The sequence below is a fragment of the Penicillium odoratum genome (genome assembly GCF_028828045.1).
Source record: "Penicillium odoratum strain IBT 22623 chromosome Unknown utg000005l_segment0_segment0, whole genome shotgun sequence".
Classification (NCBI taxonomy): Eukaryota; Fungi; Ascomycota; class Eurotiomycetes; order Eurotiales; family Aspergillaceae; genus Penicillium; species Penicillium odoratum.
In genome coordinates, this window is record NW_026643147.1 from 5,603,041 (window position 1) to 5,625,221 (window position 22,181).

The following is a 22,181-nucleotide window of genomic DNA, read 5'->3' on the forward strand; positions in this document are numbered from 1 at the left end:
TCTCACCTGTTATCAACTACATATCAACCTCTGCGCAAGACCGGGACCTCCGAAGTTCATGTCGTATCAATTTAAGGATTCTCATGTCGGTGAGATTCAAGACGAGGGACGACCACGCCGACGATAGATCAACGATGAATCTGAATATGTACGTACGGGTAGTTGAATATTAGATTTGTTATCAAGACTCTCCAGCGGCCGGTTATGACTGAAGCGGAGAGTCGTCGTTGAAGAAGATAGCCTACTGACCCCAACATCTTTTGCTACCTTTTATAAGCGCATGCTATATCTCGATACAGATGCTTGGCCAATCAGCCAACAATGCTCGCGATGTTGGCCCGTCCACCTGTAGCTATTATCTCTGTAGATCATTCCATATCTTGCTGTCAAACTAGATACCTGCCACATAACATTGAAGTCGAAGATAATCTGGATACGACCTCAAGCATGCTATATAAAGTGGATTTTAACGATTAGCAGATTTCATAAGCTAGAGAATTTCGTTGTATGAGTTTGATGTGGTTGGACCCGCAGGATGTAGCTTCAACCTGATAGACTAGCTCGGAATAAAGAGACCGATAAACAAGCCTTTTAGTTATTTGATCGACAATCAAAATAAAATGAACGTCTAAAAATAATCGAGAATTTCCTGGACATTCCTCGGAGAGATGGGTAACCAGGGATACAGGCATAGCACGAGAATTATCACCACTGGCACATATTTGTGACATTCCAAGGTGATAAACAGGGGATAGCAACGAGCATCAATGGATAGTGAGCTGGCCAGTCTACTAGATACCGGGGAAAGCTTATGTACACAGTCTTCCACTTCGGGCAAGAGAGCTACATACCTTCACGTCATAATTATCAATACAACCGAGTCCAAGGATGAAGGGATACAGAAAGGGCCAATTATGTATTTTGTTTACCACGGGTAAGATTTGCTATTTAATCCATGAACTCCAGGTGCCGACTCGCTGCGTTCCAGCATCTGATTCCCTCGTTCGACACCAATTCCAAAAACCACCAACAACAATCACAATGCGTTTCGCCATCGCCGCTGCCCTCCTCATCGCTGGAGTCAGCGCCCAGTCCATCAGCGACATCGAAGCCTGCGGTGTAAGTTATCCAAGCCCCAAACACCACGAACAACAATTTAATCCTTAGAAACAGGACGCCATCCTGTCCGGAATCGACACATCCGCACTTGACGCCTGCGCCAACAAGAGCACAAAGGACTGCGTCTGCTCTAACGACTTCTCAGGCCAAATCAGCGATGATGCCGTCAAAGCCTGCAAAGACGCCGGGATCGACCCAGACGACCTAAAGAATTCCTTCTGCTCCAGCACCAGCGACAGCCCCGCCGCCCCAGCCCGGCACGCAAGCAGGCCCATGGAAATGGCGGACACCAAGCGCGCCTACGCTCCTCCTGTTGCTGACGCTGAGATGGGCTCCGCTGAGCCCGCTGCTCCCCGTGTTATCTACGTGACCGAGACCAAGACTGAGTGTGGATGCAAGCCTACGCCTACTGCTTTCGATCCTTCGCACTTGGCTCAGATCCCCGTTAATGTGCCTACTCCTAGCAGCGTGGGTGGTATGGCTGTCGCTTCTTGGCCTGCTTCGTCTAGTGGGGTGTTTGCTGGGGCTTCTTCTTCTTCGCGCTTGTTTGGGTCTGCGGCTACTCCTGGACCTTCGGGTGCTAGTGGGCAGCATTTCAATTCCTTCCAGGGTGCGGCGCCTCAGCTTAGTGCTGTGCAGGGTAGTCTCGCTGCGCTTGGTGTAGCTGCTGTTATGGGATTGATGATAGCTCTGTAAAGAATCGGTTTGGGGTTGTTATTACCTTCTTCATCCCTTCTTGCCGTTGTGTGCTGCGATATGATTTCTTGTTTAGACAGATTTCGGCTTTCTGTTGGGAGTTTATATTGGTGTCAAGGGAGAACGTTTACTTAAGGTCGAGATTGTAATGAAAATGAACACGTATTATTCAGTATTACCCAATTACCGCTACCAGCTACCTAAATATGTACCCAATACTTGTTCATTCTGCATCTGTCCTTGTCAATCCCCGTTATTCAAATTCTGCTCATCATTGTCTCGTCAAATGATATATAGTGTACTATCAAGCGTGGATGGCCTGTTGAACTCGTGGGTACAGCTGTACCAGCTTGTAATATATATCTGGGTGGTCGTTTATCATGACTTGGGGATCCCAACCCATTGCGACAAAGATTGTCTCGACGCCGCTTCCGATAGGCGTCATGAAGACCTGACACACTTGCAGGCCAATAAGGAAAGAGAAAGCCATGATGACAGGAGTGAAAGTTCCATCGTCGTTGTAAGCTGGCTTCGTGAACTGCAGATAGAGATATGCCAATAATGCACACACATATGCCACGAAAGTGGAGCCCATAGTCAAGACAGGGCCGATCAAACAGTCCTGTACCAGCGCATCAATGCCACGATCGCGCATCATCTTCCATGTGTCCTTGGCAGCCGGAATATAAGGCTTTCCATAAAGCGCGATGTGGCAGAAAGCATAGCGATTGAAAAAGGTCACCAGCCAATCGAGCAATGAAATTAAGCATCCAAGGATCCAGACAAAGATCGATCCAACGATATTCCCCTGAGCAGCTTCTTGTCGTTGAGCGATTGAACATGCCTGGCGCATCATATTGATGATCGCAAGGATCAGACTTCCGAAACTGATACTTCCGAAGGAGTAGGTGGTCGCACGTCGGAAAGCGCCGCGGGTGGCTCCCTTGGGCATTCCACCCGCAGACTTGCTCCAGAAGTACCAGGACCCGTACACACCAGCAATGGTGGTATGCACCGTGTTCTTGATCCACTCACTCAACCAGTACATGGCAAAAGTGACATAGACCACCAGACCAATCACCTTGGCGGTACTGCAGCCGCCGTTCGCACAAGCTGGGTTTGTCCCTTTAGAATCTGGCTCGTACCTGACGTAAATCGAGACCAAGGTCACCGAAAACCATGCCGCAAATGCAGTGGTCACGATGCCACCCAGTGCGCTGACAAGGAAGACATTTCCATAACCTCGCGCGACATCCATCGTCGTCTGTAGCATAAAGGCAGTAAATGGGATACGCGGGATCCAGCTGATGAAACAGATGACTGCAAAGACGCCAAAGAGCAAAAATACTATTCCACCTCCGTATTCCTTGCGTGCAATATAGTAAATGCCCGTTGCGAAAGCGAAGACGATGTTCAGGATGCCTGTGGCCCAGATGAAGGTTTTGGTGAAGTAGCGCGCGCCCATAAAGTATGCCCATGAGAAGACTAGAGCGACACAGAGAACAAATATGAAAAGCACAAGGGTATTGGTGTTTAGCGAGAAGTCATTACCGGAGTCGTAGATTCCTCCTCCGCTGAACCCTTTATGAGTGGCATAAGAGTGGATAGTCAAGCCCGACACAGCAACATAGCCAAGGAAAACCGCGATTAGCTATTATAGACATTGGTAAGTAAATTGTATACTTCGGGCTCCGTGGACAAGACAACGTACCAAAAGACCTGCCCATATATCATTGTATTTCGGTCGGTCGATCTTGAAAGCTTGGTTGAAGGTCTGACTGGACTGCGGCGGAGCTGCATTGTCTGGGTATGGAGGAGGTGGTTTGGGCTCCGCTACTGGTGGTTGATAATTTCCATTTTGCGAGTAGCCATTAGTATGGTCCGTCGGACCCTGAGCATCGACACCCTGGTTAGGGTTGTAGTAACTAGCAGCTTGCCCACTCATAGCTGCACACCGGGCAAAGATACAATTGAAAGTGAAAAGTGAGGGATGGAAAAGGTCAAAGAAAACTTGATTGAAGCAAGGAGCTATTTGTTCCGCATTAGAATCCATGACGACATGCATCATTCGCGGAAGGAACCATGATCGGCCCAATGATCGGCCTTGTAGGGTTCAGGACCCTGGAAGTTCGGTAGCGTCAAACCCAATTTTAAGCGCCAAGAACCTAAACATAACTAAGGTACTGGAATCCAAAAACAAGTAAAAACGTACAAATGTCATGTATTTCAATATGCGATGCACGATGCCATTGATTCTTTGTTTCCATCACAACGCCGTTCAAAATGCAAGGAGATTCCCCCATGTATTTTAGTTGCTTTAGTTGCGGGGGACATTGACATGCTTTGCCAAATTGACAAGGATAATTATGATTACAGGAATTAGTGCAGATCCTAATTGGCCTATTCTGGTCACCTGGTCCAGACCTGCAGGTAGCACAATAGACACGGTCTTGGCGACCTCAGCGTCAAGAGATTTAGGATCGACTAACGAAATGCATGGTGCTTCAGATGGCGCCAGGAGTCGACGACTCTGTCTTCCAGGCCCGGTTGGTTGTTCCGACGACGAACAGGGAAATCGTCGGTCGCTGGCTTCAGTTCACCCTTGCTGAAAGCAACAGACCGACGCATTTGCTCTTGACGAACAGCGGTGCGGCGCGCGGCTCGAAGTTCCTCGATTCGGCCTTGACCAACTCGATGCTTTCGCAAGAAGCAGTCATCCATCAAAGTGTTGGCGTCTAGCAACTTCTTGGGGACGGTTTGCACCACCTGAAATACCTCCATAGGATCGGAAACAGCCAGGATATCCCGCTCACATGCTTTGAAGATAGCCAACGAGACACGAAAGAATGTTTTGGAGCCCTCATAGAAGAAAATATCCCAGACCCGCAGAGTGGTTTCCAGAGGGAGCGTTCCAATAAAGACCGACATGAGCCAGTTAGTCAGGCCCAGAGTAATGTCTGGTAATCGCGAATTCACATTGAGTGGTGGGGTTTTACGGCCGGATGGGTTTCCTCCCATGCTGGAAATCTTGGCGTAGATTCCCGGCATTGTATCTCGGAGCAAAACCATGAGGATCCAAAGATCAATGTTGGCGCCTTCCAGACTGATCTCGTGTGTCCCAGGCAAATACAGCGAGGTTATGATATGCAGCATCCAAAAAGCTTTTTCCTCCGGTAGAAAGAGGAGGAGCATGCCGGTGATGAAATTGAGGGATTGAGTATAGCCGATTTTGGGGTTGTGGAGGGCAAAGGCATACAATACACGACGAAGGGATTGGATCATTTGCGTCTCTGTTGGATTGCCGCTTCCAGCCTGCTCAGCAGCATCAACAAACTCTGGTTTGAAGTGAAGGTTGTCGGGAAAAGTTCGGTGGAGATCACGCTCAATGTGCTCTTTGTCATCATTGCTGGGCGAAGCCATAACCTTTCTCACCAATTCGTCGTAGAGGCCGACGTTGGAGTTCAGGAGCTCCCACCCGCCGGCATACCAAAACCACGCGGCGCCCCGGTATTCCGCGGGTATGCCTTTTCGCACATAACGCTTGAGTTTAGACGACTGCGCCGGAAATGTGCTTGGATTTGTGGTTGGAAGCCCATGTTCCTGGAGCATAGCATGCCATTTCTGTCTCCGTTGGGCAGTATAATTTGAATATGGGCCGTTCCAGATCTCGTACTGCTCCCGAGTCACGTACTGAGTTGCTTTGCGAAACCCATACATGTCTCTCGTGTCATTTCCAGAAATGAGAGGTGGAGGGACGGGACCGGGAATGAATATTTTAGTCTGCTCGCGCTTGTGAACTGACTGAATGTTGGATGATTGATCTGATAGGGGTTTAGGTGGCGTAGGCATCGAAGGAGGACGCTCGAGAGGCTCGAACGAAGCGGGCTCGGATCCAAGGAAAGGCATTTCGGAGGGAGCTTCTGCACCAGGGTCGTGTATATTTGGTTGCAAGTACACAGGTTCTGGCAAAATGGACTGCGGTAATGGTGGAATGGGAGGAATATCCCCCAAAATAGGTTTCGGGGGCGGGATGCCGTCCAAATGCATATCTCGGGATGGGGGCGGTGTTATTGACAGTGCTTTGCTGTCAGCCCGAGACATAGGAGATGCCGGCTCTTCTGTAACATCGCTGAAGCCGTCAAGGTACATGGAAATCGCGTCTTCCACACTCATGCCATCCTCCATGCCATAGGGAGCATCAGGTGTATCCGGTGACAAATCGGTAATCGAGCTGCTCTTCGTAAGTACACTACTGCGCTCCGTGCCACTGTGTTGCTCAATGCTCGACCGCGATGTCATGGCAGAGTTCACGCTGGTTCGGAGGGATTTGTTATCCGCGGACCCCTGGTGTGGGAAACGTGGTGGCGGCGGCAGGCCATGGACGTTGAGCTCCTGGCGTCGGTCTGGGGATTCTTGTAATCGCGGCCGCCTGCCGTGCAATCTGGAAGTAGACATAGATATTCGCAGACCGCCCCTGGCCGGCGCGGCCTTGCGATTGGGCGTCCAGTCTGGTTCGTTATCGCGAGGGTAGTATCTTGGGGTTTGTGGGTCGGGTGATTGTAAAGGGGGAGGGTAGCCAACGGATTGCTTCGCCCTCCAATCTTCTGGAATCTCCTGCGGGGAGCCTGCCCGGAGAGACATCGGAAGCCACGGTCGGTCATCTGAAAAAGACCTGGCCGATGGGGGGTTGGGCGAGCGTGCGCGTTGGTCGTATGTTGAGTTCGGAGAACGCGGCGATGACCTGGGGGTAGATCTGGCAGTTCGTGGTGCGCGGGGATCGATCTTCAGAGGATCCAATCGCGCCGTTTGGGAAATCTTGCGGCGACCGCGTAGATCTGATTCCTCAAAGGGAGACGGGTATCTCGAGGTTCCATTTTCTGTGACCATGGCCACCAACTAGTAACCAGTTCCCGCTGGACATTTGTTTTCGTGACGAAAGGTCCCAAGTAATAGCCGTGAGACCCTAGGAGACTGGTGTATAGTGGCAAATAGGTGGTAAAAAGTTGATAGTCGCGTGGGTATCTGTGTGTACGTTGTACACGAAGGGCGCGAAGAAAAAGAAACAAGTCAACGAAAGACCGAGCTAATTGCTCTAGGGATTTCAAAATATGAGTGCCAGGAAAGGAATGACAAAGTGGACCAAGCTGAAAAGAAAAATGAAGCGAGACCTGCCAGAGGACTGGAATGAGGACGAAGTTGAGACAAAAATCAACAGAAGCCTGTTCTAGCCTAGCGTCACATGACGTCGACAAGGGCGTTTCGAAAAAAGTCAATTTTTAATCAATTTATGAACAATGTGACTAGTCTTGATCAATTAATTCCTAAGGTGAATGTAGTTCTTATTGTTTCTGGGGATACCATGCAGAACTCGTATAGTACTGTTGATTCTATTGTTCTTTCATGCAACGGAACGGGGATCAACCTTGATTTAAACCAAACGGATGATCCGGGGACTTGGTTGCTTCCCCAACATCCTTCTTTTCGCTGTTAGTATTGCAACTATCTTGCATTATTTTACAACCCTCACCTTTATGGTTGTTTATTGTGGGGATCATAATGTGTTTCCATGGATCCTTGGACCCTCTTTCCTTTCAAAAGCTGTCGACCTATGACAATCCACGAAATACCCATGTCATAAACTCTTCAACTCCAAATTCAAAATATTTGAATACAATTGCTTCGAAAATAGACATATCGAATGAGACCCTATCGTCACAACGGCCCGGCTAAGCTTAATTGTGATGGGTCAACCGTACATCCATGTGTTTTTGCCGCACAAACCAAGCATTAACCGTTGTCCATTCCTTCTCCGGGTTCTCTAAAGTGATCTATCGTAGTACCCCAGTCAGATACGACACCTCGATCCGCACGCGATACACCCGCATTATCTTACCTCGAAGGTCAAAAAGAGTGATGGGATCAGCTTATAGATCTCCAGCAGACTGATGTTCTTGCCTATACACGTCCGAGGCCCCGCTCCAAACGTAAAGGTCGCTCGTAGCATTTGCTGTTTCCGTGCTTGATACTCATCCTCTGACTCTCCTTCCATCTGCAGCCATCGCTCAGGAATGAACAAGTCGACTTTCTCCCCGAAACAAGAATGGCGGTGGATTATCCACGGGTTGGCTCCGACAATCGTTCCTGCAGGCAAGAAGGGACCGCCATTAGGAAGTTGTAGTCCTCCTGTGGGTACGATGCGCTCGAGTAACAGACCCACTGCCGGATGCAGGCGGAGCGCTTCTTTAACCACGGCGTCGAGATAAGGTAGCTCCTCTTGACTTTGCTTCCAGGAGACAGGACAGGAGATTCGACCTGCTTGGTAAGCACTTTTCAGTTCGTCGTGCAGCTTTCTTGACACCCTAGGAGATTTTAGCGTGTAATAAAGAATTGCCCGGAGTGAAATAGCGGTGGTGTCGGAACCAGCAATTAAATTGCTGATCGTGTATGAGAAGATCTGATTGTCCGTCACAATACCCGGGTGTTCTTTTTTGGCTTCGAAGAAACGTGCCAAGAAATCCCTGTGTGCTGGATGGGCTACCTTGCTGGTAGGTTTTTCACTGGACTGTGACTCTTGAAGTCTTTCATTCAATCGAGCACGTGCAAAGCGAGCCACAGCACCAGTTGAACCCCCCTGGATAAGCTGCCGAAGAGGGTTCTTGATGAACAAATAGTCGAGCCAAGGCATTTGGCCAATCTACTCCGTCTAAGTACGCCTTCGGCTGATAGAAATGGAGACTGACCTTGCCAGAATAGTCAAGCATGCGTTCCAGTGCAGCAATGATGCCATCTACATCGTTCCCATTCTCCAGGAACCCAAGCGGCTTGCTGAATGTCAACTCGCCAATAACGTCGAATGCATCTACTCAAAAGTCAACAGCTTATTCTACCAGTCTTCTGCAGCTACCCACAATATTGCAACCAAGAAGCAATATCGCAGACCTTCCTTTGATCCACAAACCTGTCCAGCTTTGCAAAGAAAGTCTGAATGGTCTTGTCAACAAATGGCTCAAATTCAGTCAACGTGCTCATGGAATATGCAGCCGAGATAGGGCGTTTGATTGAGGCATGATATTCTTCATCTGTGGTGGTGAATAGGGTAGGAGTTGGTCTGCCATTGGCTAATTGTTGTTGCACATGATAGAATTCAGTCTGAAAAATTAGTGACGTGGAGACACTCTAGGTACGCAAAGATGAGTTCAAATCCCAGTTCACTTACTTTTCGATAACCTTTATTGATTCCATAGATCACTTTCAGCGAATCCAGATCCCAGACACTGACAACATTTGGACCCAATCGAACATAGTCCCCGTATTTCTTATGTAGTTTGTACAAACTGGCTTCGGCGTGCCCATTCGCCACATCAATGAATCTCCAGACATTGGATAATCCTGCGAGGAATGGCCCCGGTACAGATGAAACACCCGGCTTAAGATAATTGCGACTGAGATGGACTATGACGAGAAGAAGAAGGATGCTTGTCGCGTGTTGGATTACGAAGGTCACTGAGTCTGAGATGATTGCCATAGTGTTTTGGATCGTTAATCACGTAGCACAATCAAATGGATTCCAAACCATCCATGACGGAGTGCTTTATGTGCCATATATGATCAAGGAAAGATCTGTGGGGGTGGGGCTTGCGGGGAAGTTATGACGACCTTAATTCCGCTGACGGAAAGGCAAACAAAAGCTTGGCTCGTATTTCTACCAGATCTCATACCATTACCGAGGCCTACTATAATTCAAAAAGTCAGTTAACATGATTTCAGGACGGCAGCTTCCAAAATTAAAATTCTCTCGTATCATTTCTGGGCATATATTTAGCGGCATAAGTACAATATGATAGGGGCTGTGCATAGTCTTCGTCAGAACGCGCATGTCGCATGAAATTTTCCAAGCGATTACAGCAGATATTTTCTCAAAGTTATGAGGCTATCATCCTAAAATTAGACAGGCCAATCCACATCTCGCTTAAATCACAAATGCCTCTGCCAAGCCGCACAAGAGGAATGGGTGATAGATCATTCTGCACGTCGAAGGTTTTGTGCCGTCTTGTGCTAGTCAAAAAAACACCGAGTGGGGAACCAACAAATCCCCGGTGAACTTAGAACACGCGGTCTCTGGTTCATGATAGGGCGCCTTGACCTAAGCTGGTCGCTTCCCGGAACAGGGAGGTAAAAGACAAACTGGTCGAATCAAGGGTCCTCAATATATATTCACTGCCGAGCTGAGCATTTGAGACGATCCTACTACGTATCGATATGTATCGGGAGCTTTTAGCAAGGTCTTTGTTTGAGGTGCCAATGCTTCCGAGGTTATAGACCACCTGAGCAGTTGCACCACTTTTTACCAATCTCGAGCCAAGAAATGCAATTGATGCATTGTTCCGTAACGCATGCATGTAGTCTCAATATTTTAGAATAGAAACTGAGAATAGTCCAGTGGTCATTGCTTTTAATATGCTCAACTTCTAGTCAACAGAAGCTCCCTTATCCAAGCCAATATGCGATCCAGGCCATGGCAAAAGTAACAGTTGTCTATCGATAGACATGTAGAATGCAAAAGCGTCGAAGTCATTAGGCGTGGCTCAAAACAAGTGCTCTTTATTCTGCAACAGCATACTTGCGAGTCCAGTCCCGCGCAATCTCCTCATACCGTTTCTTGTCGTTTTTGTATTGGTCAGCGATTCGACCCTCGATAGCATCATCTGGCATGGGCTCTGATAGCAGTTGACGAGCGAATTGTAAGACGGCCGAGATCTTCGAGCTCGGCTTCCACTCGTCGGCTCTCAGCATACCCAAGCACATGCTTCCTTTCTCATCATTTGTGATGTTGGGGTGGTAAATTCTTGTGGCGAAGGAGACGGTGGGGGGCTTGAAAGGGTATCCGGTTGGTAGAGAGAGCTTGACTAGGAATCGGCCTTTCTGTGTAATCAAGAATGTCAGCGAGCTTCGGATAATAATATTAAAGAAGAAGAAAACAGCGCGTCCTATTGGGGGCCATGTTCCTGCCTTGGGCGGATCCCTTTCAGTCCCAGAGGCCCTGGGGCAAGGTAGAGCAGGCGTCATGTCGGTAAAGAGAGAGGTTTCTTACTTGGTATGGTGATCCTTCAGGCCCTTCCATGTACACCTTCCACTCATACAGGTTTGCTTCGTCGGCCAATTCGACACTGATGCCATCCGGGGGCGACTCCGTGAGTTCGGCCAGCTCCTGCAAGGGAAAAAAACGTCAGTGGATAAAAAATAACAAATGATTGAGGATAATAGTAGCTCCAGAAGATTTTACCTTGGTAATGCGCTTCTGGCTGGTCATATTGTTGAGATGGTCAGATCGTAGAGGGGCGCTTGGGGACTGCGGGGAGTTGGGGAGGCGATGAGGCGCCTCTTGAAGATATAAGGACTGTGGAAGTCGATTTTGAGGACTTGGAAGGGAGGAGTTTGGCTGCACAAGGATCAAAAGGTCCAAATTGTGAGTCACTGGGGGTTAGGCGTGGTAAAGCTCGGAGCCTCAAGAAATCGGAAGTTGGTGGGGTGCGCAAAGACGTCAGTATATTCGGCCCGCAAGGTCAACCACAGTTAAGTCTCGATGGACCATGCCCCTTGGTATCTATAGCCATTGCTTGGATAAATATTATAAGTCTTTTTTTATTATTTAACCAGCTGTGCCGATACATCTTGATCGACTTTATACCAATTATTCCCGCTGCAGCATTACCATCAATCCCATACAACCCAATAAAGCAGTCTTCATCCAGGGGTGTTCCGATAGCATAATTGTCACATACCCAACCATTGGGATGTATCCTCTCACACTTCCGACAATGTCCGCTAGAGAATACATTAGTTTTGACCCAAAGAATCAGTCGGAGGATGATAAAGTTTCCGCCCGAATTTACAAGCATGACATGTGCGCCTGATATGAAAAGATAGCTTACCGTTGCGATCCAGGTGATCTTGACCCTTTGCATACTAGTGTAGACTGAGGTTAGCTTTTGGTGATAGGTTGATAACAAGTGCAAAAAAGAACTAACCAGCTCCGTGTCATCAGCCAAGTTATTATCGCCCTGTTTATAAAGCAGAATCAGTAGGTGTCACAATCCAGAAAAATGCTATCTACAAAGTAACATACCTTTGTCAGAAGCATTTGAGTACCCGGTGCGGAGTCACTGATAAGTCAGTCAGAATCCAAGCTAACAATTGAACAAAGACTCTCGTGAAAAGACTTTGATCCAGAATTGAACATACACTGTGATTTCCTTCACTTTGTTCTTTTTGGGCTCCATTTCTGGGAAGGTTCGGGAGACGCGGTGGACGATACTAGTCATTGTTAGCAGATGTCGAATTTAAAGATCAAGAGTAGACTTCGGTTTTCGTACGGAATATCCTTGCCCCTCACGTTGTACCTATTCCAAGTTCAAGTCAGTAAGGCCGATTCTCATCCGTTGCAGCAAGGGAATACCAACACAACGACCTCTCCAACCTCCACTCGAGGGCTTCTATTCCACAAAAACAGAAGATCACCACGCTGGAAAGCAGGCTCCATGCTACCACTCAAAACCACCACAATAGGGCTGGATGAAGCGCTAAAGATTGATAGCCCCTTCCATAACATGAAGGCTGTGGATAAGACCTGCACGCGCTTGTTAATCGAGTATTCGGGCTGCGGGCCAGGAGCAGATGTAGCGTACAAGGGCAAAGTTGAGCACCTGTGCCATCGTTTGGCGCACATTGGTGGCTCCGGAGGAGAGCGAAGATAGCATCGTGGGCGGTTCGAACGGAAGGCAAGGTAGGGAAGGGAGCTCGGAGAAGGATGTTTTGCGCTGAAACCGTAAGGACAATTGGCGACTGTCAAAAACTAGTCAAGCCACTGCGGTCAGTATCGTGTGTAAACAGAATGAAATTAGGACAGGAGCTCACCTGTTGCGCCCAGCAGTGCCGAGTGGTTTGTTTTGCGAAGCTGATCACCTCGAATGCGGAGAGGTGGCCTCCTCCGTCACGATTGGTGCCTTGTCGCCTTACAGGCCGCCAAACCTGGAACTATTTAGTCCGTGTGCTTTCCTTGGGGCAAAGAATCACTATATAATACATATAACTCAACGATACGAAATGTAAAATTCATGCAATACCAAAGATGAGTTATTGTACAAAATAGACTTTCATTATTAGCGTATCTGGGGTACCAATGATGTTGAGTTTCCGCAGATAACCCTTACCAATGGAATTGAAGAAGAAAACAAATGAGAAACCGGAAACATGACTTCCAAGAAATTAAAAGTTATTGAAGACTGGAGGCAAATATTGAATTCTGATGTTCGGTTAATTTATTTTCATTTCAATGAGACACGTGCTATCTTTCACGACTCAGCTCTGAGACCATGCCCTTAGCAGGCAACTTCGCAGGATCCCCTGCCGAAAGCTCAGCTGTTTTCTGAATGGGCTTCGCATCTACCTCATGGATCTGGTTTTCTTTCGTTCTCTTCGTCATGAAATACCAGATCAGACCTACGATCAAACCGACGCCCGCCACACCGGGTATTAGTAGCTCTCGGGTCGAACAGAATGACCGTTCATACCTCCAAATCTGTATCTGCGACAAAATCCCCCCAGCAGATCTGCTAAGACATCTCTTTTGGCAAGATCTATAACCCCGGCGGATGAGGGTCATTAGACTTATTACCTAGAGCGATAGCAGCCACCAGCCTAACATCTTCAAATGTTGGAATTGTTGTAGGATACACCGAAGCAGGTAACAGGTGACAGAATCGGCAAATCTCTCAATTAAATAGAGGTGGGGGATCCTATAAATGCCCATTTTATGTTAAGCGCTTTGGTTGTATTTTAAATGTGATTATTACAGCCCCTAGTCCAGAATGTATCCACCTTTTCATTGTTTTATACTTGCGCTGAAACAATCATGGACTAGAAGAATAAGAATCTGAAACCAACTAACAAATTCTTTACGAAGTTGTTACCTTTTATTACCAGGACGACCCGCGTGGGGGCAATTTTGCTCCGTTAAGATATGGGTATTTGGCGCCGTCGAGCTAGCGTGGGTAGTGCGCTGCTAAGCTAATTGGCTCTGAGTGTCAATCCTCATTTGCGCCTTTCACATCTGCAGAGCCAAGACTTTAGGGGCGTGCAGCCGTGCGGAAAAGGAATTGAGAGGGAAAATCATTCAGCCGTTTACCACAACATAAACTTGTACCAAACGAGATCAAGCTCCAAGATCAGTTCAATGTTGACTGCGGCACAACAGTACCCGTTCAAAATGTTGTAAGTACTCATGGGACCAAATTAATCTACGGGGGTAATCTCTCTGTACTATTTAAACTTGAACAACTATTAATATAGACTGCACATATGAAAACCCTTGAATTACATTTTAATTAATCTGCAGCTATGAAAACTGTAGACAAAAGGGATATGCCAATCTCGATCTCAGTGGGGGGGCCCGGAGAAGGAAAAGATCGATGCCTCTTAGATATGAGATCATGAAATTCCATATAAGATCGATAAACAACCGTGGGCGCTTTTCTGCGTGCAGATGCCTAGGTCAGCTGTACGGGTTGACCCATGGCAATTCGTTCTCGTTGCCGGGCACATTGGATAGTGAACATTTCCAGAAATTCTTATCGTACACCTTAAACAAGAATAAAAGGCTAAACACTTGGCGAGAAAATCAAGAAACACAGTCGGGAATGACCAAGGATGGTTCTTCGTGAATAAAAGATAAGACCAGGATGATATATACCACATAGGGCTAGAGAGTTCAAGGCCTTACAGTGACGATCGTGACGAGGTGGGTCAGTTGTAACGCCACTAGCGATGTATACAATGTTGAATGTAGTAAGGGCTACTGATACAACACATGTAACATGATTGGCGGGCGACCATACCCTTTGTTTTGAAATTCTAATACTTGATCTCCAGTGTTTTATGTCTATTGAATCGCACTTGTGGAAGGCATGGTGGATGAGCCGCGTCACAGCTATCCATTTCTAAGGCGGCATGTGGGTAAAGAAGCTTGTCCTGGATTCTTTAAGATAAGATATATTCAAGTGTGACATCATCTTTCACTCAGCTTTATTCTCATTGCTTGATCTTATAAAGTGAATATATCTATCACGCTTCTGATCGGCTTAGGAGATCCCCTTCGTTCCACAAGGAATGTGGATAGCCTTAACCTTGCAACACCATCCATCCCTTGAAAACAGGTGTCACCTGTACCCGCTTCGTGAAGACAAAGAGTTTGCTTCAAATTGGAACATTGAAATAAAGTGGACTTTAAATGACTTATAGGTAGAGCTAACAGCTTTGCTATTAGCTAGCTGGAGATCTCCATTCCACGACAATTATGTATGCATGACCTCTGCATAAAATGACATAGAATCCCCACATTTTCGGAAATTTACAGATCCTAAAGTGGGCCTTGTTGAACTACCTGTAGATCCCAAGGGGGACTCATTCCTCGGGATGCAAGATGCTGCTTCCCCCTGTGTGCTACGTACCAACGATTAAACCTCGACACACATGTCAATTTTCCGAGCTTCACATACATATGCTAAAGGGTTCCCCTTTCCCAAATGAGGAACGTATACCTAACGATCCAACATGAAGTCGACTTTGGTGGAATATATAGACGAGCCCAAATTCTCGCTACGGAAGCAACTACGAGAACACCATCTCGAGCTCACCTTAGATGGAAGCTTTGTACGATGGGGCAAAAATAACCCCAAATATCCCCGAAATTGGTCAGCACCACGGAAGACCTACGATGCCGGGATTGTTTGCCTATTGGATCTCTTCGTGTGAGTAGCTGAGAAGTACTGGGGCTCGATATTCGATGTTATAGGGAAATCGCTGACCTTTTCACACAGAACTGCCAGCAGTACCGCAGGCGTAAGTTTATAGATCTCAGCCGGTCCCTCTCCTTGCTCCGAAATCCACGGACCCTAACAATAATATCCAGGCGGGCGCCGCAGCAAAAGCGCAAGATGAATACAATTTAGATCCCACCGTTGCCATATTCTGCTTCGTGACACTGTATGTTCTCCAATGTCATCAAACGACAATTCTTCTAACAAAATTTAGGTTCCTTCTCGGCCAGTCTCTCGGCAATATTATACTTCCTCCCTGGTCTGAGTCCTTTGGCCGAAAAAGGATGTATATACTCAGCAGTGGTATTAGCTGCATATGCTGTGTTGTTATTGGCCTCGTCCAATCTTTACCAGCCGCAATAATCATGCGCACTCTGGCTGGAATCTTCTCATCCGTTCCAGGCACTATTGTCGGAGGCAGTATCGAGGACCTTTTCGACACAAAGGCCCGAATTTGGGTTGTTTTCTTCTGGACGGTTGCATCAAACATTGGTCTTATTATTGGTCCTATTATGAGCAGTTTCATTGTTCAAGACCTTAACTGGTATGTTATTGGAAATTGAACGGTTCGTCGCTTCCAAGTCACTGACAATTATTTAAGGCGATGGGTATTTTTTGTCTACGCTATCATTCTTGCTATATTTACAGGCCTTCTATGCTTGATCAAAGAATCAAGAGCATCATGCATTTTAGACAGTGAAATCGGTCGATTGCAACGTGTTATCCCAGATATACCGCCAGCACTCAATCACGATCTTTCCCGCGACTTTAAAAGCTTCGTCACCGAGTCTCTCTTCAGGCCTGCTCAACTATTTGTTCGAGAACCTATCATCTTTACAATCGCCATGATGATCTCAGTCGCTATGTCTCTCATCTACATTTTCACTGAAGCTCTGCAGCCGATATACCAATCGATGGGATTTTCAGCATCTCAGGCCTCATTAATCTTCATGTCCATTGGATTAGGTATTTGTATCAGCACCTTGACAAGAATTCTGGATTGCCACATCTACAACAGTCGACGGCGCAAAAACTTGCCTATCAAGCCTGAGCACAAGCTCGCGGGATTGGCAATCGGTACGCCATTTTTGGCCATCGGGTTATGGTGGTTTGGATGGACAATTCCACCTAAAGTTGATCCTTCTAATGTGCCCTGGATTGTCCCAACCCTTTCGTTGGTCCTGGTTGGATACGCCCTGACAGAGCTAGACACTGTTTTGTACGGATATCTATCGGATGCCTATCTGAGTTACTCCGCGAGTGCTACAGCTGCGGTGGCGTTTATCAGAGGCATGCTCTCCGCAACCTTTCCGTTGTTCACGACACAGATGTTTACCAAACTTGGAGCTAACATTGCGGTGTCAATACTGGCCACTGTGGCAACGGTGTTTTGCATTGTACCTCCGTTATTTTTGTGTTACGGGGAGAGCATCCGCCGGCGGAGCCGCTTTGCAAAGTACAGCTGGGAGATCCAAGACGAGATGGGAAAAGATGAAGATGATCTTTAGATTAGTGTAGTACATGAACAGTGCGTTAAGAATAATCAATTGTGGAACTTGATCATAACATGCAGAAGTCCGCAATTCTAGGACATCCAAATCGGGAATCAGTGGCCAGTCTCACGAGCTAGTCCCTAGAAGAAGAAGAAGATGAAGAATATTCACACCAATTTAAGCTTCCTGAGTGACACTGTAACGGTCCGACTTTTGCTCTCCCGCTCTCGCCGTCTCCCAGTATCTCTGTTGCTTGCCGCGTTTCACAATAAGCCCATAGACATCGAATGGATCGACGAAAGTCTGAATCCAATGACGGGGGTCGTCATAGCCTGGTCCCTCAATCTCTGTCACACCATCATCGGCAAGATAAATCTTGTTTGAACGCGGAAGCTTATGCATCGGGTGAAACACGTTAAGTAGAGTGGTATTGCTGTACATAACTACACTCTCAAAGAACCAGAAGAACCACTCCTGTTTAAGGATAGGGCTAATATGCTGGATGTCGATGTAATTGTTCAAACTCGCCGCACTAAAATACTCCACGGTGCGATAGATCGTCCGGATCGTTATCAGCGTGCAGCTGATGTATAAAACAATCAAGCAGCGCTTCACCTTGTGGCTCAGCACCCCCGCTCCTTTGCAGTTAAAATGAAACCGAGAAGCCAGGGCAATGAATGCCGCCATCAAGGCAAGTTGCAGGATCAAAGCTGTCTTGAGTAATGCTTTTCCGATGTTCTGCTGGTTGTGTGTCGAGTTACCGCTTGCAAGTTGGACTGCGCCGTTGGCAGTGATGGATTCGATTACAACACCGAAGGCGATGAAAGTTGAGTACACGCGACCGGGGTGTATAGGTGAGTGGTATGGAATATAGTAGAGAATCCGCCCTAAAATGAAATAGTTCGCAGTTTCATATACGGGTCTGGTATTTTAGTCAGATCGCGGCTCATGGGGGAATCATGAGGGAAGCGTACGGTCCAGCAAGAAGTAAGACACTACTGGCGATATAAAGATTGATATTGCTCCATTGTCCAAACGCCGCGATCGCCCGAGTAATGAATCCTCCGGTGAAGAGCAGCGCTGACCAGGGCAAGAAGCCTGTCACTTTCCAGGACTTGTATCTCCTTCACAAGTACCTCGATTAGCATAACATGTTCCAGTTTTTTCTCGGGAAGACTTACCAGGTTTGGTAGAAATGAATAGCCCCAGAAATTGCGAACAGGATTGCGAATGCAATGGGAGCACCCTTATTTGGTGCATAAAACCAAAGACTTCCGTCCTCTGGTTGGGTTAGTCGTATCACAGTCGATGGAATGAGTGCGGTACTCACGATATGAGCGTCCTTCGAGCATGACTAGGGGGAAGATTGATCTTGTCTTGGGATGGCGTGTTATGTATTGAAGGCTGTGTCTTTCCTTGAGCGATAATGAAGGTTCTGAATAGTTTTTGCGAGCCTTGAAAGATTTCTGAAAAATAGGTATAGTCTGGATTCTTGCAAGTCCCTCGGTCTATGTATACCTCATTGTCCACAGACGAACCCTATTAGATAGAGAGAAGCGAAAACGAGTTGCCCGATCGGGACCAAATCAAGGTTTTGTTGCCAACGAATCATCGCAGCCCAAGATCTCTGAATACGAGATCCACGGGTCCAAGCCATATGACCAGGCGCAGGGCTGAATTTGCCCAGTACGAAGTCGAGCAGCGAATGTCGATCTATGGGCCCTGTGCTCAGCCATAAGCGAGATTTGATAATAAAGTGGAGCTTCTGCAGACCCTGGAACAGTTTCGAGGTACGAGCTTGCCGAAATAGGTAACTCTCGTACTCGGGATGTGGGGACTTGACGTGGCGGAGCCTCATCTTTGGGGTTTGACGTGAACAATGACACAACATTGGACGGAGAAGAGATTTGCTTGTCGGAAAGAAACATTGTCATTGAAGTTGATACCACAAATTTGTCTTCTATTCTTCAAATTTGACCTTGAATCTACAATGGAGGATCTGTTGGTGTTGAAACCGCGTGAGGCTGTATATGGTTGCCGTGACAACAGTCGCGCAGTCCATTCCGGGAAATAAATAGCGCAGATCTGTGGACGACGAACTTATTCTCGACTCTTTCTGGCCCGCTACCCTCCACAACTCAACGCTCTGGAGCATCAAATTTGCAAAATTAGGCCACCATGCCGTCCAAACAGCCCCAGATGTCCTTGTTCCAGGTTTACTTACGTCTCCGCCCCCCAATGATCGGTAACGATGAGTCCGAACGCTTCCTCACTGTGGAGCCTCCCGAGGCGCAAGATGACGGTGAAATCGTTGCGCCAGTCCCAACGCATATCACATTACAACCTCCAAATGATTCAAGAAAGCGCGCAGTCGAGAGATTTGGGTTCACAAAGGTCTTCGAGGAGAGCGCCACTCAATTAGACATATTTCACGATACCGGTATGGAATCGCTGGTGAGAGGCGTGCTGAAAGAAGGTCGTGATGGATTGGTTGCAACTCTGGGAGTGACAGGCAGTGGAAAAGTCCGTATTCCCTCCTTCTCACATGGAAAATTGAATGCTAATGCAGGCTATTTCAGAGTCATACCATTTTAGGATCCAAATCGCAACGAGGAATCACCCAAATGGCCTTAGATGTCATCTACCGTTCGTTACAGCCAACCCTCAAAACTGACGACGGCAGCATCACACCCATGATGCTTACATCCCTTGCCGGCTCGGATGCCTCCGAGGCACACATATTTTCTGCCCAGACATTCCTGGAAGCCGTGTACGGCGAACCCAACGGAGGCCGCAACTCCAGGGCGCAGACTCCCATGAGCCCTTCTCGCGCACAAACACCACAAACGGTATGGAGCCCTGACACCCTGAACACCCAAGGATCGCCGATAAAGCATCCACCTGCCCCCGGATCTGGTCTCCCAAATCCATCCATCAATCCTGGAAGCCCTCGAAAGGTGAACTCAATTGCGACGCCCGCTCCTTATCGCGCAGATTGGCTCAATTTCATGCCGCCAGAGACAGAGAATTCCGGCTGGAAAACCCCTCAACTTTTTAATCCCCTCCCATACTCTCGTCCCAATCTGCATGAAGCGCGTTTAGCTAAATCTCGAGTCATTGTTTTCCAGGAGCCGACACCTGCGCTGATTTTCCCTCGCCGCCAACCCCGTGAACGACCCACCGCATCTCCTAGACTTCCGGATGTCAGTCACTTGGCTGTCGATCTGAATTCGAATGCCGACTATGTCGTACTGGTATCAATGTACGAAGTGTACAATGACCGGATCTTTGATCTTTTGTCGCCTGCTATCAACCCAGGACAGGGAAGCGCCATGTCCCGTGGGAATACTCAGAAAGACCGCCGACGCCCACTTCTGTTCAAATCCACCGAAGGTTCGCCCGATCGAAAAATAGTCGCAGGTCTCCGAAAAATCGCCTGCAGCAGTTATGAAGAAGCGCTGGCTATCTTGGATGTTGGTTTAACCGAGCGCAAAGTGACAGGCACTGGGGCGAATAGCGTTAGCTCCAGAAGCCATGGCTTTTTCTGTCTCGAGGTAAAGAAGTTGAATCACAACAAACGATATGGGGAGGCCACCTGGGTAGGAAATACCCTTACAGTTGTGGATTTGGCTGGTAAGTCATGGTTTGCGTGCCGCCCTAAGTCTATATCCTAATAAAAGCAGGATCCGAACGTGCGAGAACTGCGAAGACAGCGGGTGCTACCCTCGCTGAAGCTGGTAAAATTAACGAAAGTTTGATGTACCTGGGGCAATGTCTGCAAATGCAGAGTAACCTACAGGATGGCGTTAAGGTATGTTTGCGCCATGGGCCACAGATACGTGCACTACTGACCAATATAGACTGCCCTCGTTCCTTATCGCCAGTGCAAGCTCACTGAACTCTTGTTTTCCAATTCTTTCCCCACCGCCAACCAGATGTCTCGCGGCCACCATCCGCAAAAGGCTGTCATGGTTGTTACTGCTGATCCTGTGGGGGACTTCAACGCTACTTCCCAGATCCTACGTTACTCTGCACTGGCTCGTGAAGTTACTGTGCCCAGGGTGCCTTCCTTGGCAGAATCAATTATCTCCGTTGCCTCTGGCCGAGAGCGTTCCATCAGTGGACGTATGTCGCCCAATGACGCACAATCAGAAGAACTGGAAAGGGCTCTGGGAGAAATCCAGCGACTCACAAAAGATTGTCATGGTCTTGCTCTGCGTTTAGCTGAAGAGGAAATTGTTCGTTCTGAGATAGAGATTCGATTGGCTGCCGCTGAAGAAAGGTCTCTCGATATTGAACAAGAGGTTCGTGAAGAGTGTTGGGCTGAGATGGACGAAATGATGGAGAAAGAGCGAAAACGTTGGCAGAGTGCATTGGATGAGCAAATTGGTCGAAACGATGACCACGTTGATCGAAAGATTGAGCTGGTCTCCCGTGGATTCAACATATTTGAAGACCCCGAGCTATCCTCAAATGCTAGAGTCGACGAGCTGGAAGACGAAAATGAACAGCTTCGCCGCCGCATCGCTGCCCTCGAGCGCGAAATGCATTCGCATTCTCCCACCCGAAAGCCCAGGGCCAAAAATGCAACTCCTGGCCCTGCATCCAGCCTACTTGGTCGAGAGAGCGACATCGAGAATGCTATGCAACGCGTGAATCAGCTCAACCTCACCGACACCATGTTCTCTCCCGCCCCTCCAAGCTCTTCACCGACAAAGAAACTGAGGAAGCTGGGAACGAGAAAGCTTGACCTGGGTTCGGAATTCGATCTCTAGTCTGCTGGCCTTCTTTACTTGTCACGACTGTTATGATTTGCTTTTACGGAGAACTGGATCGGTTGGATACACCCCTGGGCAAGGACTCGGATAAGGCGTTCTGAATGTTCTTTTATTTTGTCGGGACTAGATACCAGGGTTCTATTTCGATGAATTGATTTATTTTCACTGCTTTGATGGCTTTACAAACGTTAACAATAATAATCATAAAGTGCTAAGTCTCC

General features: G+C 47.7%; 9 protein-coding genes across 9 annotated transcripts; 3 read left to right on the top strand and 6 right to left on the bottom strand.

Annotated features, from left to right (window-relative positions):
- Positions 1-1,041: 1,041 nt before the first annotated feature.
- On the top strand, positions 1,042-1,815 carry N7520_007672 (uncharacterized protein; the record flags this gene model as incomplete). The annotated part of the gene is made up of 2 exons (XM_057141606.1): positions 1,042-1,119; positions 1,174-1,815. 2 exons carry the CDS (start codon positions 1,042-1,044, stop codon positions 1,813-1,815), a joined length of 720 nt encoding a protein of 239 aa, XP_056995612.1.
- Positions 1,816-2,119: 304 nt separating this feature from the next.
- On the bottom strand, positions 2,120-3,760 carry N7520_007673 (choline transporter-like family protein; the record flags this gene model as incomplete). Its single annotated transcript, XM_057141607.1, has 2 exons — positions 2,120-3,466; positions 3,527-3,760. 2 exons carry the CDS (start codon positions 3,758-3,760, stop codon positions 2,120-2,122), a joined length of 1,581 nt encoding a protein of 526 aa, XP_056995613.1.
- A 539-nt stretch (positions 3,761-4,299) lies between these two features.
- N7520_007674 (putative GTPase activating protein (Gyp3)) lies at positions 4,300-6,702 on the bottom strand (the record flags this gene model as incomplete). The annotated part of the gene is made up of 1 exon (XM_057141608.1): positions 4,300-6,702. One exon carries the CDS (start codon positions 6,700-6,702, stop codon positions 4,300-4,302), a length of 2,403 nt encoding a protein of 800 aa, XP_056995614.1.
- An 845-nt stretch (positions 6,703-7,547) lies between these two features.
- Positions 7,548-9,340, bottom strand: N7520_007675 (cytochrome P450; the record flags this gene model as incomplete). Its single annotated transcript, XM_057141609.1, has 5 exons — positions 7,548-7,643; positions 7,709-8,509; positions 8,556-8,674; positions 8,724-8,964; positions 9,032-9,340. The coding sequence occupies 5 exons, from the start codon at positions 9,338-9,340 to the stop codon at positions 7,548-7,550; spliced, it is 1,566 nt and encodes a 521-aa protein (XP_056995615.1).
- Positions 9,341-10,416: 1,076 nt separating this feature from the next.
- N7520_007676 (putative ubiquitin conjugating enzyme (UbcB)) lies at positions 10,417-11,125 on the bottom strand (the record flags this gene model as incomplete). The annotated part of the gene is made up of 3 exons (XM_057141610.1): positions 10,417-10,855; positions 10,941-11,023; positions 11,099-11,125. 3 exons carry the CDS (start codon positions 11,123-11,125, stop codon positions 10,417-10,419), a joined length of 549 nt encoding a protein of 182 aa, XP_056995616.1.
- A 381-nt stretch (positions 11,126-11,506) lies between these two features.
- Positions 11,507-12,572, bottom strand: sec11 (signal peptidase complex catalytic subunit SEC11; the record flags this gene model as incomplete). Its single annotated transcript, XM_057141611.1, has 8 exons — positions 11,507-11,640; positions 11,748-11,781; positions 11,844-11,876; positions 11,942-11,978; positions 12,058-12,129; positions 12,189-12,215; positions 12,276-12,442; positions 12,501-12,572. 8 exons carry the CDS (start codon positions 12,570-12,572, stop codon positions 11,507-11,509), a joined length of 576 nt encoding a protein of 191 aa, XP_056995617.1.
- Positions 12,573-15,423: 2,851 nt separating this feature from the next.
- N7520_007678 (uncharacterized protein) lies at positions 15,424-17,197 on the top strand (the record flags this gene model as incomplete). Its single annotated transcript, XM_057141612.1, has 5 exons — positions 15,424-15,620; positions 15,690-15,711; positions 15,782-15,855; positions 15,904-16,233; positions 16,291-17,197. The coding sequence occupies 5 exons, from the start codon at positions 15,424-15,426 to the stop codon at positions 17,195-17,197; spliced, it is 1,530 nt and encodes a 509-aa protein (XP_056995618.1).
- Positions 17,198-17,359: 162 nt separating this feature from the next.
- On the bottom strand, positions 17,360-18,534 carry N7520_007679 (putative RTA1 domain protein; the record flags this gene model as incomplete). Its single annotated transcript, XM_057141613.1, has 4 exons — positions 17,360-18,104; positions 18,157-18,306; positions 18,364-18,463; positions 18,513-18,534. The coding sequence occupies 4 exons, from the start codon at positions 18,532-18,534 to the stop codon at positions 17,360-17,362; spliced, it is 1,017 nt and encodes a 338-aa protein (XP_056995619.1).
- Positions 18,535-19,360: 826 nt separating this feature from the next.
- N7520_007680 (uncharacterized protein) lies at positions 19,361-21,957 on the top strand (the record flags this gene model as incomplete). The annotated part of the gene is made up of 4 exons (XM_057141614.1): positions 19,361-19,705; positions 19,762-20,815; positions 20,866-20,993; positions 21,043-21,957. The coding sequence occupies 4 exons, from the start codon at positions 19,361-19,363 to the stop codon at positions 21,955-21,957; spliced, it is 2,442 nt and encodes an 813-aa protein (XP_056995620.1).
- Positions 21,958-22,181: the final 224 nt, after the last annotated feature.